The sequence below is a fragment of the Pelodiscus sinensis genome, chromosome 10, assembly GCF_052426305.1.
Source record: "Pelodiscus sinensis isolate ZL-2025 chromosome 10, ASM5242630v1, whole genome shotgun sequence".
Lineage (NCBI taxonomy): Eukaryota > Metazoa > Chordata > Testudines > Trionychidae > Pelodiscus > Pelodiscus sinensis.
The window spans coordinates 17,671,824-17,688,946 of NC_143061.1; the positions used below are offsets into that span (position 1 = coordinate 17,671,824).

Genomic DNA, 17,123 nt, shown 5'->3' on the forward strand with positions numbered 1-17,123 from the left:
GGACTCACGTCCCAGCCATGTGACACGCATTACGTGATCAGGGCCAATGTTTATAATTGTTGGTCCAAATTTATCTGTTCCATGGGCTTGACCATCTCCTAAAGTTCCTAACTGTCAGGGTAGTCAAACACTGGAATAAATTGTCCAGAGAGGTTGTGGAATCTCCATCTCTGGAGATATTTAAGAGTAGGTTAGATAAATATCTATTAGGGTCTAGACAGTATTTGGTCCTGCCATGAGGGCAGGGGACTGGACTCGATGACCTCTCGAGGTCCCTTCCAGTCCTAGTATTCTGTGATTCTATGATCTCCAAAATGGGGTAAAAATGTTGTCTTATCAATATGTTTTTTAGTGAAATTCATGAATGTTTATAAAGTCTGCCAGTTTGGATGGAAGGTACTAGAAATACGTTGTTTATTCATTTGTATGGCTTGATCCAAAGTAATGGAAGTTAATAGAAAGATTTAAGTGGGTTTTGGATTAGGTTCATAGTTAGGCATTATGATCCTTGCAGTGTTCCAGATTTCCTGAGCCTTAGGCTGCGTCTAGACTGGCATGATTTTGCACAAAAGCGGCCACTTTTGCGCAAAATCTTGCCGCCTGTCTACACTGGTCGCGAGTATTTGCGCAAAAACACTGACTTTGTAATGTACAAAATCAGTGGTTCTTGCGCAAATACTCCGATGCTCCCACTCAAGGATAAGCCCTCTTGTGCAAGTATTCTTGCGCAAGAGGGCCAGTGTAGACAGCCATGTTAATTTCTTGCGCAAGAAAGCCCAACGGCTAAAATGACCATCAGAGCTTTCTTGCGCAAGAGAGCGTCTACACTGGCATGGATGCTTTTGCGCAAAAGCAAATCTTTTGCGCAAAGGCACATGCCAGTATAGATGCTCTCTTGTGCAAATACTTTTAACAGAAAAACTTTTTGGTTAAAAGTATTTCCGCAAAATCATGCCAGTCTAGACGCAGCCTTAGGGTTTTTTTGATGGGCGATTCACAGGGTTTGCAAAACTAGTTGAGCTTACAACACTTCTCCTTTCCCTCTATACCTACTCCATAACTTAATACTGTGTTCTTTTGAAATGATTCTGTATTTTGAAAAAGGTTTTCTCTCTAAAAAGAAACTTTTGTGCTTTGAACTAAAAATGAAGGATTAAACCTTCTTCCCACCCCCCAAACTAGACTAGCACCAGTATCTATCTATCTATCCATCCTTCATCCTTTCTCATTAGAATGTTCTCTCTTTCCCTCACTGTTCTTTCTTATGCAGTTCATTGCCTTTTTTTTCTTCTTCATTTTTTTCACCCTACTGTTTCACAGATTTTATTTCTCTGATCCCCTCCCTTACTTTTTCACTGTATTTTTTTAAACAGAACATGAACTTAATGAGTCTCAGGATGCATCTACACAGCAGGGCTTAACTCGAAATAAGCTATGCAAATTGAGCTACGTCAATTGCTAGCTTATTTAGTAATAGCTTATTTTGAAATTGGGAGCGTCTACGCAGCACTTATTTCAAAATAGAGCACTCTTCCTCCAACTTCCCTTATTCCTCGTCCAATGAGGGTTACAGGAGTCGGAGTAAGAAGTCCTCCAGCTTGACAGTATTTCAACATTATTTTGAAATAACTTCCTGCTGTGTAGATATGGACTAAGTTATTTTGGAATAGCGCTAGTTATTTTGAAATAGTGTTACAGTGTAGAAGTACCCTAAGTCAAATTTATGAATTCCTGTTGTTAGACTGTGTTTGAATGTAAGCAAAACGATTTGGCTCATTTCTGCTTAGATATGCTGCAACATCCTTCCAAGTAAACCTCATAACTAATCAATTCTGTTTTTCCTTTTTTTTCCAGCTCAGGTTCTAAATGCCATCTGTGACCTTGAAGTATTAGATCTTTCTATCAACAGAAACATTGGCTGCAGTCTGAAGAGTATTGCTCAGGAATTGAAAAATGTGCCAGTTTTGAAAGTATTAAATTTGCACATGTGTGGATTAAAGAAAGATGGCCTCCAGTATTTAGGTCAGTCTACTCTTAGAGGGGTTTAAATTTGGAATCACAAGCTTAAATCTAAAAGTCATCTAAGAAAATGTCTAGGCTAAAGGCAATGAAACAAGTATTTTGTGTGATAGAAATCATAAGAATATAAAAAATATTGATAGACAATTATTCTTTAAGTTGTTTAGTAAAGGAAACAGAGACTTTCAGCGCTAGTTTCTTGGTTCAAAGTCATCTTAAAGGGCTACTTACTTTGGGAATGTAATTCCAAAGTTAGTGGGATTCAAGTTAGCAGATCCATGTTAGAGAACCCTGAGTTTGAGCATCTATACTGTATTTTAACCCTAGGTTAAGATTTTTCTGACCTGAACTCAAAACTAGGGCTCTCGCATCCACACTGCAGTGCGCAAACCCAAGTCAAAATAACCTGTATTCTAGGGTCCCTAGTGCTTTGCTCCCTGAAATGTGGCAGCTCTAGCCCTAAGAACATGCTGTACTGTGAGATAACTCTACTACCTGGCCTGCATGTTACCGAGAAGCACTTCACTTTGCAAAAGGCTTGATCAGTTCACTCCCCTTTGCAAAACCAGGAAGCTATCTGGTAATATGATTGCAGATCTGTGATCAGAATGGAATGATTTACCACTGACTTAAGATGCTGCCATTTGCTAAGGAGTGTGGGATTGAAGGACTTCCATTTTCAATAGAGTACACTGCAGATTATTGGGATAGAGAGTACTAAGGAAGTTGGCCCATGGAATTGTGGAGTACTTCTGCATGACTCCTGGAACCTGAGTCAAGCAGAGCTGTGACTACACTGTAAAGCAATAGGGTTTGGACTTTGGGTCCCAGTTTGACTTGAGCTTGGATCCTCCAGCCCTGCAGCATCCTGGATCTGAGCCCTGGGCTAGCACAATTGTAGTGTAATGTAGATGCAAAGGAGTTAGGCCAGGTTCAAACATGAGTTTACACTGCAGTATAGAGATACCCTAAAAGTCATCACCTGAAGTCTGTCTAGATTAGCTTTGTCTAGTGGACTAAGTATTCACCATGCAAAACTCAGTATCAGAACTAGAGCTGTTTGGCACCCTTGGCAGTATTCTCAGATAACAGACTGAAGCATTAATGAGTATGAATGGGTGAGTTGTTCTCTGACTTATGGGTGGTTCTTTCAGAGGAAGATTGAGTGACATTGGTGGGAAAAGATTTGCAATGTTGACTTCTGTTGTGACTACACAGAAGACCTCATTCTCCAAAGCTGTCATTATGACACCTTTCTCAAACAGTAACACTAGAGTAAGCAAACATTAAATCTATAATCTGCCTTCTGTGTTTAGAATATTCAGTGACTGTGAATTTTGCCTTTTTGGTTTTAGATGGTGCTTTCCAGTACTTACCAGAACTAAACAAATTAGACCTATCATGCAATAAAGAGATTGGTGGAGGGTTTAAGTATTCAGCAGCTCATTTGGCCAGTTTTAAAGACCTAGAAATCCTGGATCTCCATCAGTGCTGTGTAACAGAAGAGGACATGGCAGTTCTCAGTAAGGACATTTTTAGAAAATTCATTAATAATATATATGTTTTTAACTTTTTTGAAAATGTCTTAAAGGCCAAAAATAGACACCACCTCTGTCAGATTTTAATAGTCAGGACCAGTTTTTATCTATGCAGATTTGGTAGTGCAGTGATTGTGGACAACAGCTAGCCTATTGATTAAGTCACAGCACTTGGAGTCATGATCCTAGACTAGTCACGTGGAGGCTGATCCTGAGAGGTGCTAAGAACTTGCAATTTTCCTTGTTCAGCATCTTAGAACTTGCCTACACTTAATCACTAATGGGGCATCACTGCAGTTGAGTCATTGCAGGTTGGCAGGAAGGATTCTCCCATTTTGTGCCCCCACCCATAAAAGCCTAACAGAAGAATTCTTTTGTTGACCTAGCTCTGTCTACACAAGCACTTAGGTCATCTTAACTGTACCATGCAGGGTTTTTTCACAGCCCTGACCTAATTTTCCAGCATAGACCAGACCTTAGATATCTTCATGTGTAAAATAGAGTCGGTAACAGTTATCTACCTCTCAGAGATTGAGAGACTTAATTGATTAATGTTTATAAAGGACTTTGAGATCTTTGGACGGAGAGAAAATACTGTTAGAGTACTATTTTTGTTAGGCCAGAACACACAAGATGCTTTTCTCAATGCAAGCAATGGAAGCTTTTTTGGACAAATGTCCTAGTGTCTATGCTATACACCAATGAGGCAATCTTGATGATTGATCATACTGAAGAGACCAAGGGTCAGATCCCCAACTGGTATAACTGGCATGACTCCAAGAGGTGAATGCACATGAGAATTGAACTCTCCATGTGGTACTTGTAGTGACTCACTGTCAAGGTAGAAGTTTAGTTGGAGGGTGGTGCGAGGAAAGCTTACACTGCAGCTATCCATGCTGTCTCTGTTCTTTGAAGAAACAGATTTCATTCTCCAGGACTTATTGTTCAAACTCTAATTTCACTTCATTTTACAAGAAATATACAGTTCACCTCCCAGCAAGGAGATGGTTCAATTTCTGTGTGTTCTGTTGTTTTGACGTGGATTTTAGCCTTTTGAATGAAAAATTCCTTGACCTCAAGTATACAGCTCTTCTTGATGGGGATGATAATGTAAAAAGATATTGATGATGTAATACTAGTAAGGAGAAAAGTTAACAATTACTTGAGTAATAATTTTAGATGTACATGTAATGGGACTTTGAAGTGGGTTTTACTCACGAAAGCTCATGTTCTTCTTCGAGCAGTGTCCCGTGGGTGCTCCACTGTAGGTGTCGGGCTTGTCCTGGTGCCGCAGATTGGAGAACTTTTCTAGCCATAGTCTGCCGGACCGCGCATGCGCAAAGCGCGGCTCGTGCCTTTTCGCGCCGTTTGTGTTCGCGCGATCCTGCTCCCGCCAGTTCCTCCTGACCGTCCTCCGCCGCGGACGGAATAATGTTTCTCCTCAGAATCTGTCAGAGTGAGAGAGAGGAAGAACTCACAGGATTTAGTTAGATTAGTTCGTAGTTAGCTCTTTCCAGTTATTATAAGTTAGTTATTAGTCGTAGTCGTTCTCGTTTACAAAAAAAAAAATTTTTTTTCTTCAAAGTTATCTGTAAATAGTTTTTCCTGACACTTGTCAGAGGAAGAAAGAGGCGACCATGCCGGGTTCACCTGGATTTAAAAAGTGCAGCTCATGCCGGGAAGCAATGCCTGCCTCCGACGGTCACGCTCTTTGCATCAGGTGCCTCGGTGAGGGACACATACCCCAGAAGTGTCCTCACTGCTCCAAACTCACCGCGAGAGCGAGGAGGGACAGGGACATGAGGCTTAAAATGCTCCTCTTTGACAGGGCATTACAGCCGCAAGATACGGCAACTTCCGTATCGCCTCAGGATCCCTCAGCCAAACCGTCCCCAAAGAAGGCGAAGCAAAGACCATTGCCTTCTCGTTCCCTTCCCCCGACGCGTGTTACCGTGGGGGACAAACCGGGCACCTCGGGCTCGCATGGCCTGTCTAAGGCGAAGCACAGCCGCAGCACTTCGGCTCCACAGCCCACTACTCTTCTGGTGCCTAAGTTATCGTTGGCACCGAAGCCTTCCCCGGTGCCAACGCCATGCGCGGCATCGAGAGCACCCTCCGCACCGTCTATGACTGTGGCACTGGAAGTAGTCTCGGTGCAGACTACCCTTACCGCACCGATTCCCGCCTCGGCACCGAACGAGCCTCCAGCACGGAATGGGCCGCCGGCACCGCAATGCCCCTCGGCACCGTCAGATCCCTGTACACCATGCCCTTCACCAGCACCGAGTGACTCGCTGGCACCGAGCGACTCTTCGGTGCGGGAATCCACCCCGGCTCGGAAGGATGCTCCTCCACCACGTTCTCTGTCCCTTCCGATGCGGCACTGCGTCCGACGCCGAGGGAAGGAGGTGGACAGTCTACACAACCCTCTGCCCTCACTGCTTCCCCACCAGAGCAGACTGCTGTAACCACGCATCGAGGATCTTGGAGAATCATTACACCATCTCCCACACCAGAGAACACCCAATTCTCATCGGAACCGCCTTCTCCTTCATCAGGACTCTCAGCCCAATCCATGAGACACCCACAGAGGGTCTACCGCTCTCCACGTATCTCGCCAAAACGCCATTACTGCCGGTCACCTCCCCCAACTCTGAGATCCAGGGAACGATCCTGATCTCCTAGGTCCCCATCAGGCTCCGGTCACTCTGGGTACTATAGCTCCCACAGAGCCCGTTACTACAGCAGATCACTGCACTGCTCCCGCTATTACCATGGGTCACCGGAGCACCACTGTTATTATAGGCACTATTCTCATTCTTCTACCCGACGTTCGTCAATATCTTATTCTCCACATCGGTCTCACACATCACCCAGCAGGGAACGTCAACCCTTACCGTCAGTAACCAGACCACCAACTCCATCAGGTATCCCACCTCCCCAACCACCTGAGCCATAGGTCCTACAACAACATACCATTCAGGATGAGCCTCAGGACTGGTCCCCCACCGACAAGTCCACTTCCTCACCGGATGATGCAGTATTCCAGGAAGACACATCACTGTCGGATGATCTCCGACAATTCCAGGACCTTTTCAGGAGAGTGGCAGCGTCACAGAATGTGCAGATTGCAGAAGTCCCACCATCTGCTCAGAAACTTGCACCCTTCACATCAGGCCAAGGTGGCTCTTCCACTGGATGATGCCGTTCTTGAGATTGTGGATGATATATAGCAGTTGCCGGCTTCTGCACCGGCCACTAACAAAAAAGCAGACAAAAAATATTATGTCCCGGCCAAAGGGATGGAGTTTCTTTTCTCCCATCCCCAACCAAATTCCGTTGTTGCCGATGCAGCCCAGCAAAGAATGAAGGGCTCGCAACAAAGACCTAATGTGCCGGACAGAGACATGAAACAGCTAGACCTCTTCGGATGAAAGGTTTACTAGTCTGCTACTCTTACGCTCCATATGGCAAATTATTCCACGCTATTAGCTAATCATAGCTTTGACAACTATTCTAAATTAGTGTCCCTACTGGAACATCTACCTGAGAGCAAGAGGGAGGTCCTCAAATCGGTAGTCCAAGAAGGCTATGCAGCTTCCAGAATAGCTCTCCACATAGCTTTGGACACAGCGGACACTGCAGCGCGTACCACATCCGCGGTCATGCGCAAGGCATCTTTGCTGCACCAGGCGGCAGTTCCCAAAGACCTTCTTTCCAAAGTCCAGGACCTACCCTTCGATAGGCAAAATCTTTTCTCTGACAAAACCGATCAGGTGCTTCACTCTGGTAAAGATTCAAGAACCACACTCAAGACCCTAGGGATGTATACTCCTCCTTTTCATCGAAAAAGGTATACTACCTATCAGAGGCAAAGACCGTTTACCTTTCAACTATCTCAATACAGGCAGCAGGACCAGCAACGCAATCAGCAGCGCCAGCAAAAAAGAAGAAATCAAACAAAAACATCTGGCCGTCTAACTACCAAGCAGCAAGTTTGACATTCCTGTCGAGGGACTGTGCATCATTCCGCTGAGCAGGCATCCCAACCCTCCACAGGCGTTATTCCACCATCGCCTGATACCCTTCCAACACCAGTGGTCTCACATCACCACCGACAGATGGGTACTGCAAACAATTACGCTAGGGCATACCATTCCATTCACCATTCTACCCCCTCCCAACCCCCCCACCCCGTCCCTTTTCAGGGAGCCATCTCACGAGCCTCTCTTACAACAAGAGGTCGATCGACTCCTCACCATCAGGGCAATAGAGGCAGTACCAAAAGAGTTCCGGGGATGGGGGTTCTATTCCTGATATTTTCTAACAGAGAAAAAATCAGGGGGGTGGAGGCCGATTCTCGACCTCAGAGGACTTAATCGGTACCTGTGGAAGTACCATTTCAGGATGGTTACTCTAGCCCAGGCATGTCCAAAGTCTGGCCCGCGGGCCAATTGCGGCCCGTGTTCCGGTTTAATATGGCCCCACAGGTAATTTGGCAATATCTATCTTTTATAGCCCCCAATGAATCCATATGTATTGAGATGAATACATTGTAAAATCTCAGTTAATGTCAGTTGGTCTAAATCAGTTATAAATATATTTGGACACAACATATATACTTGGTGTTATGTTCCTGTTCATATTTTTTGAACTTAAAAGTTGACAGACAACCTTTATTACCAATAATATGTAATGTACTTTACAATGCTCCTGACATATATTTCAGCTTCCTGGATTTTTTTTTCATCTGGCCTTCAGATATGAAAGGCAGAGTGATTTAACACCTGTTTAGATTTGTCATCCATGTGACGAAATGAAAAGTATGCCGTTTGCAATAAACTTTGCATAAAATAGTTAATTTGCATTTAATTTTAATGGTTCAAAGAATGTCAGGCAAAATGGTCGGCCCTCACGCATGTTCACTTCATCAAATCTGGCCCTCTTTGAAAAAAGTTTGGACACCCCTGCTCTAGCCACTATCATTCCAGCTCTTCACAGCGGAGATTGGTACATGTCCCTCGATCTGCAGGATGCCTACTTCCATGTGGCGATACACCCGGCTCACAGACTATTTCTACATTTTCAATTAGGCGCAGACCATTTCCAATACAGGGTCCTGCCCTTCGGTCTCTCGTCAGCTCCCAGGGTTTTCTCCAAGACGCTGGCAGTAGTAACAGCTTACCTGCGTCGTCTCAGTGTAATAATATTCCCTTACCTGGCAGTGTATTAATATTCCCTTGACTGCCTAATCAGAGTGTCTTCAGCTGCAGAGGCGCTGCACGCGACACACCTCACAAAAACAGTGTTCGAAACCTTGGGTCTGATCATCAACATCCCAAAGTTGGCCATGACGCCACATCAATCGATACAATTCATAGGCGCACAACTCGACTCAACCACCGCTCATGCTCTCTTACCAATAACTAGATTTCGAGTGATGCAAGATCTTATACAAGCCATCACCATCAGTCTCAAGCCCTCGGTACTACAATGTCTTCGGCTTATGGGACACATGGCAGCCACGACATACGTTGTCGAACACGCAAGACTACACTTTCGTTGTCTCCAGCATTGGATAGCTACTGTTTACACTCCAAATGCTCTAGATGTCCACAGACGAGTATCAATTCCCCTGCACGTCAGAAATTCTTTAGTTTGGTGGACGGTTCCGAAAAATCTGATGTCGGGTGTCCCATTTCACCGCCAACAACCGACGATACAACTGACCACCGATGCATCTTTACTAGGGTGGGGTGCACATCTGGAGCACAGTCAGGCTCAGGGACTTTGGTCCCCCGTGGAGTCGATGATGCATATCAATTTCCTAGAATTGCGAGCGGTGCGCAATGCCTGTCGTCACTTTCTTCCAAAGATTCGTGCTCAAACCAACCGAATTCTTACCGACAACATGACCACAGTATACTATATAAACAGGCAGGGCGGGGCCCAATCCCAGTCACTTTGTACCGAGGCGAATGCTTTATGGAGTTGGTGCATCCATCACAAAATCTCCTTCATTGCAGAATACTTACCCGGTCAACAGAACACTATGGCCGATGTACTGAGCAGGCATTTTTCCATGAAGCATGAATGGGAGCTTCACCCGGAAGTCCTCTCAACCATATTCCATTCCTGGGGATTTCCAACAGTGGACCTGTTTGCGACCCGCATGAATGCCAAATGTCCCCAATACTGTTCAAGAGCGGGAATCGGACGGAGCTCCAAGGGAGACGCTTTCCTATACGATTGGAGCCATCATCTACTGTATGCGTTCCCTCCCACACCTCTAATTCCCAGAGTACTAGAGAAGATACTCATGGACAAAGCCACGGTAATCCTGATAGCTCCTTTTTGGCCAAGACAAACGTGGCTTCCTTACCTCCATCAAATGTCAGCGCGTCGTCCTTTCCCTCTGCCCAAGAGGCACAACCTTCTTTCCCAGAACAATCAACGCCTCTTCCACCCCCAGATGGAGCTTCTGGCACTGACAGCCTGGTTCCTAGTTGGTTCCAACAAACAGAAATGATCTGTTCGCAAGAGGTCAAACACATTCTTCTACATAGCAGAAAGTTATCCACAAGATCCACCTACCTTCACAAATGGGCACGGTTTTCTGCATGGTGCTCGTTGGCATGTCTGGACCCCTACTCCGTGCCCATTCACCGGATTCTGGACTACCTCGTGCACCTCAAGAACTCCTCTCTCAGCTGCTCCTCCATTAAGGTGCACATTGCCGCAATCACTGCGTTACATCACGCTGTGGACGGTTATTCCGTTTTCTCTCACCCAATGATACGGTGCTTCATGAAAGGCTTGGCTAATCTTTTTCCACACCACACACAGCCAGTGCAACCATGGGACTTAGAGCTAGTTCTTAACACGCTAATGCAGAAACCCTTTGAGCCCTTGGCCACATGCGATTTGCGTACCCTCACCATGAAAGTTACCTTTCTGATTGCCATAACCTCTGCAAGACTGGTTGGTGAGCTGGCTGCCTTATCGGCTATACCCCCATACACAGTGTTTACCAATCAAGGAGTCATCTTATGATCTCAACCCACTTTCCTTCCAAAAGTGAATTCACGATTTCACATCAATGAGCCGATAATACTTCCCACTTTCTACCCTAAGCCCCATGCCTCGGCAGAGCAAGCTCGCTTACACACTCTCGACGTTAGACGTGCCCTGGCCTTCTACATAGAGAGGATTAGATCCATCAGAAAGACAAACACGCTACTCGTGTCTACAGTCGACCGTTCTGAGGGCCGTCCATTATCAGCACAGCGCATTTCGGCAATCATAGTGAACTGCATAAAGGAATGCTATGTGCTACATAATAGAGCACTACTACAAAAACCGACAGCGCATTCAACACGCGCAGTTGCTACTTCAACTGCATTCTTGAAAGGCGTTCCACTAAAAGACATTTGCAGGGCTGCCACATGGTTGTCAAACTTCACCTTTGCCAAACATTATGCCATTCCCAACCTTCACCTACCAGATGGGGCAGTGGCAACAGCGGTGCTGTCCACAGCCACAGCATGATAGCTCTGAACCCCCCTCCTTTCAGGGGCTACTGCTGCGAATTCACCTACAGTGGAGCACCCATGGGACACTGCTCGAAGAAGAAGAAGAAGTAGTTACTCACCCTGTGCAGTAACGATGGTTCTTCGAGATGCGTGTCCCGTGGGTGCTCCACAACCCACCCTCCTCCCCTCTTCGGAATTCTTATTTTTGTCTTTCTGACCAAGAGCATCAGGAGGATCTGGCGGGAGCCGGACCGCACGAACACAAACGGCGCGAAAAGGCACGAGCCGCGCTTCGTACATGCGCGGTCCGGCAGACTACGGCTAGAAAAGTTCTCCGATCTGCAGCGCCAGGTCAAGCCCGACACCTACAGTGGAGCACCCATGGGACATGCATCTCGAAGAACCATCGTTACTGCACAAGGTGAGTAACTTCTTCATACTATTTTTGTTACTCTAAGGTGCCATAGGACTACTCATTGTTTTTTAAGTTACAAACTAACATGGTTACCCCTCTGAGATTTATCCACTTGTATGAGGTTAGCAAAGGTAGTAAGATTTGGACATAGATTGCACCATTAATTTTAATAGGAATTTACATTTAAATCCCCTAGTTGGATTTGAAAATCTTAGCAACTCTATGTCTGGCCAGAGCCCAACATTTATTCATGCTAAGTAAGGGTATGTCTACACTACCCCGCTAGTTCGAACTAGCAGGGGTAATATAGTCATCCGCAGTTGCAAATGAAGCCCGGGATTTGAATTTCCCGGGCTTCATTTGCATGAAGCCGGCTGGCGCCATTTTTAAATGCCGGCTAGTTCGGACCCCGTGCCGCGCGGCTACACGCGACACGGACTAGCTAGTTCGGATTAGGCTTCTAATCCGAACTAGCTGTACGCCTCGTGGAACGGCACGGGGTCCGAACTAGCCGGCATTTAAAAATGGCGCCGGCCGGCTTCATGCAAATGAAGCCCGGGAAATTCAAATCCCGGGCTTCATTTGCAACTGCGAATGACTACATTACCCCTGCTAGTTCGAACTAGCGGGGTAGTGTAGACATACCCTAAGGCTGTGTCTAGACTACAAAGTTCTATCGGAAAAAGAGACGCACATTTTTCTGCTTTTCTTCCGAAAGATGCTTTTCTGACAATTGGCCTGTCTACACTGGGCCAAATGTCAGAAAAAAAGCCTCTTTCGGAACATCCTTTCTTCCTCGTAGAACAAGGTTTACAGTGATATTGAAAAAACGTGTGTGCTTTTGCGAAATTTTTTTCGGAAAAGCAGACATGTTCCTTGGATGCAGCGGCGCATCCCAGAAAATCTCTCCAGTATCCCAGGAAAACTCTGCAGTCTAGACAATACCCTAAACAACAAGTTGTCCTGTATCACCTCAGGATGAATCTACACTGCACCCAACCCTAAACAACGAGTTGTCCTGTATCACCTCAGGATGAATCTACACTGCACCCATAGCTTGAAATAAGCTAAGCAATTTGAGCTATTCAAATTGTGTAGCTTATTTCGAGTGTATTTTGAAATAGCTTATTTTGAAATCTGGCGCCGTCTACACTGTGCCAAATTTCAAAATACGGGACTATTCTGAAACATCCCTTAATCCTCATGGAACAAGATTTATACGGATGCTGGAAGAGTGCACCCGTTATTTCAAAAGACATTTCAAAATAACGGGTGTGCTATCAAGATGCGGAAAATACTATTTCGGGATACCAGAAGTATTCTGAAATAGTGCCGCTGTTGAGACGCACCCTCTGAGACTAACAAAAATATATTTATATAGTATCATGAGCTTTCATGGGCAAAATCCACTTCCTCAGAGGAGAGACATGCTAAGTAGTATGTTACTTCTTGAGTAATCATGTTGATAATGATGGGACTATTTATGGAGTAAAATATTACTCAGCAAGAGTAAGGGCCTCAGAATATGGCAATGTGTTTTGGGTTAAGTTAAAAAGAAAGAATCTACAGGTATATAGTCACTTAGGCTCACAATGACTAATGAATATTGTGTATTTTTAAAGCACAGGTGATACCTTTACTCTCAAGCCTCAAAGAGCTGAATTTATCATCTAATAAAAATATTGGAATGTCTTTCAACCACCTATTCAGCAGGCTTAGATTTTTACCAAAGTTGAAGTCTGTGGTCATCAGCAGTTGCTCTTTAGGAGAAGAGTCCTTTGCATCACTAGGTAGGAACACTTTTTAAACTATTATATATTCTCTATATGCAGCACGATGCAATAATGCAATAGATTTGAACTATCCTTTGATGAGATTCTGCAGATCTGCGATTGAATTCTGGCATTAGTCATGAGTGAAAATGTATCTGTCGGTCTCTTCCTTGGCTCTGTCTGCCCATGGCACAAAATTAGCACATAATTTGGTCTGACTGCAAGGAGAAATTTGAAAGTGGAATATTAGGAGTCTATAGGTCAAGAATAAAGTGAATTATAACAGCATTTGACCACATTATGTCAGATTTTAATGCAGCCCTATTGATCCTTCATTTTCCAAAGAACTGTAATTTATTCACTAATTTTAGAAAAGAAAGCTACAGGGTGTGATCTCATATTATGCTGGAATTATAATCATTAGTGAGTGGGCAGACCTTGTAATAATTATCCATTTAATACTGATGTCTTATATTTACCAAGCCTGAGTGTAAAGGAATCTTGACACATTCCCAAAAGAGACCTATAGTCAGAGTCATTCAGAATAATTACTTCCCAGTGCTTCCTGGGGCTCCAAGTTGAGATAAAGCATCTACATTAAGGGAGCCTGCCTTGGACTAATTTCAAGGCTTCTCTGTAGTGTGGACACATTATTTTGAAATAGTTATTTCAGGAGTTATTATTTCGAAATAAGTATTCTAAGGAGTTTAGTCAATGTTTGCCTTGCAGCCTTAAATGCCATGCTGCTTTGTGGCTGATAGAGATTACCTGTGCCTGCCTGTGGGGAGACAGGGACAGAATGAGGGCAGTCGTTATTGAGCATGCTCAGTCTGTGTGAGCATGCTCAATACAAGCCAAGCAGTGCATCTGGGAGAGGGTGCATAACCCCTATGCCTACTGACTTGACTCCAATAGTCTGCATCCAAGCAGCAGCTGGTGCTAGGGTTGCCAGGTATCCGGTATTCACCTGGACAGTCCGGTATTTGCGGGCTCTGTCTAGTAAAAAAACCCAGGAAATACCAGACATGTGAAAGGTCTGGTATTTCCTGTTTCCCTGGGATGGAAGCCCGGCAGTGACAATTTTCCCCTGCTGCGTCTGGTAAGGGTAAGGGAGAGAGGAGCACAGCAGAGTCATAGTGAAGGGGGGCAGGAGTGGACACTTGCCTGGCCTCATGCTAGGGGAGCACCAGGCTGGGATGGGAATGGAGTGCACTCTGCTCTGGCCCATGTGACCAACAGAGACCTGGGAGCTGGCCAGGTGATGCCTCCTTCTACACCAGCCATGGCCAACCCATGGCTTGAAAGCTGCATGTGGCTCTTGCCCCCCAAAAGTGCAACTTGCGAAGCCGCTCCTGTGCCCCCCACCCCAAATGGAGCTGTGGGATTTTAAAAAATGGAGCAGCATTCTTTTATAAACATTTTTTTTTGTTCGACAATTCTGTTCAGCGGGGCTTTTTATTTATTTATTTATTGCTTAATAACTTTGGTCTCCTCCCTTTTTTTTCCTCAACAGAATTTTTTCAGTGTTTTTTTTGGGTGGAGGGGTTGTTCAGTATTTTTTCTTAAACCATCTGGCAACCCTACGTGGTGCCCATGAAGAGCTGGTTTTAAGCAGGCTCCCCACGAGCACTGGATTTGCCTGGCCCCCCATCTGCACACTGCAGCCTCTGATAGAGAGGCAGCAGCACAGAGAGTGGGGTGGGAGGGAAGGCTGGAGCTGATACGTGTGGGAAGCTGGTTTTCAGGCAGGCTCCCTGTGCATGCCAACTCTGCAGACTTGCCTGCCTCCCCTTGCTACAGGGTTTCCCCCAGAACCAGCTCTGTTGTGCCACCTGCCCTCCACACACACTGTTGCCTCTACATCAGTGTGGCGGGGACAAGAGAGGCTGCCATGAAACCAGCCTCTGTCCACAGGGAGCTCAGACCCCCGTGAACAGGGGTTGCTGCCACCCCATATTGCTGCCTGTGTATCAGATGGCAGCAGCATGGGGTGGCAGGGCACTTCAGGGAGCAGGGAGGACAGCACATTGGCTGCCAGCCCCCCCCCCCCCGGGACTATCGAATAACCATGTAATCACTAAAATTTCATGCGGTTACACAACTATTCGGTTACACGATATCTACATTCCCAATAGAAATGGTTACAAACAAAAGTTAAAATATTCTAAGGCTGAAACACTACGAACTATAATGTCATTTGTTCATAGTTTTCTCACCATTGTCATTCTTCCAGTATGGCTGGCTAGCCCTTAGCAAGAATCCAAATACAAAGTTCATCACACTTGGTGTCTTCGTCTGCAAAGATAAACGATAACTTGGGGGGTTTCTCCCAATCTCTTTATTGTCTTGTAAAAACTTCAAAATGTATTCTTCTGAAGTGAATCTCCAGATAAAGTCCCTTGCCCTGGGATGGTATGTATGCGTATGTGTAAATGACATGCTGGCATCTCCCTTGCTTATGATTTTTACAATGCAAATGATCTTTCTGCAGTCTCTGATGCAAATGAATAGACCTCCGTCCTTGGGCACCCCTGGCTTGAGGTGCCTGACCCTTTTCTTGGTCAGGAAAAACCAACTTCCCCTTCATGTGCCTACTTTAAATACATTTTAGTGGTGTATTTCCTCCGGGCTGCAAATGGTAGAGGGCAAAGAGGGCAGCTGCCACCGGGGTAGCAGCAGCAGCTGGATGCATTGGTCAGGACAGCTGAGACTCATCACTGCTATATACCAGGGAGCTCCAGGTCATCTGATATTCAGATGTCCATAGGATCAAATCATCCCAATCCCTTTTAAGAAAGACAACACAAGGATATGTCTATGTAAAATATCCATTCTATATTGAATAATCCAAAGTTCAGCTCTTCTACTATGTATTTGAGAGAGTTTATGTGTGTTCAAAGACTCCTTCTAAATAGTAAGAGCTGGTACACATTTGGTATACAGCTTCCTCTTAACTTAAAGCAAGGTAAGCGTTTGGTTGTGCCAGGAAAATGGGATGTGCCTAGAATGAGATTGCTTCTCATAAAACAAGAGAGACACAATCACCAGGCAGGTGAAAGGCACTGGGTGAGGGTGCCGCACCCCACATCTGGAATTGCTCCAACCCTGAGCCTCCCACCCCAAGGTGCCCTTTAGGGAGAGCAGGGGAGCTGATGCTCCCCCACCCACCCACCCCCGATTTGTACAGTGACATTGCTAGCTATTCCCCTTCTTTGGGGAGTGAGGAGAAATTCTCTGGCTGAGGATTGCAGGGGTCAGACAAGCTCTCTGGCAGGGACGGGAAGGGTAAGAGCAAGCAGCCCTGCTATGAATCTGCGAGGGAGGGGGGGCAGGCTTTGGTCCCCTACCCTCCCTGCCCAGTCCCATTCCCAGATCCTCTCCTCAACCTTCAACCCTGACTTATGCACCCCCGCACCTTCATTCAGTCCTCTTCCCTGAGCCCCTCCTTAAGGATGAAAGGATGAGTGTGCTAGTTAGGGAATATGTGAGATTTTATGTTGTCTATCTTTTACTAAGATCCTATAAACCTATGTTCTGAGCACAACTAGGTAGGGCAACATACTTAAAACCTACTTACAGGTGAAAAGATGGTGAAATGTCTGCTAAGGCCACTACGATTTCTATTAGTAAGCAGAAGTTGCTTGTGTTAATCTTTTCAGCTGAGACTGCCCTTCACCTCCCTGAACTGGAGATATTAGACCTTTCTTGGAATAAATGCGTTGGTGGGAACCTAAAGCTGCTTTTGGAAGCACTGAAGGTTGCAACAAAGATTCGAATGTTGAGACTGAGTAGCTGTAACTTGGTGGATAAGGATCTATCTCTTTTAGGTATGCATAATGTGATGATT

General features: G+C 45.4%; 1 protein-coding gene across 5 annotated transcripts in view; it reads left to right on the forward strand.

Moving 5' to 3' along the window:
* Nucleotides 1-17,123, forward strand: part of LRRC31 (leucine rich repeat containing 31) — a 180,574-nt gene that overhangs the window by 157,595 nt on the left and 5,856 nt on the right. For all 5 annotated transcript variants that reach the window (XM_089780767.1, XM_075937909.2, XM_089780766.1 and 2 more), the window contains 4 exons: nt 1,855-2,022; nt 3,375-3,542; nt 13,127-13,294; nt 16,936-17,103. In XM_089780767.1, the coding sequence (XP_089636893.1) occupies nt 1,855-2,022; nt 3,375-3,542; nt 13,127-13,294; nt 16,936-17,103 (672 nt within the window). The remainder of the gene's footprint in view (nt 1-1,854; nt 2,023-3,374; nt 3,543-13,126; nt 13,295-16,935; nt 17,104-17,123) is intronic.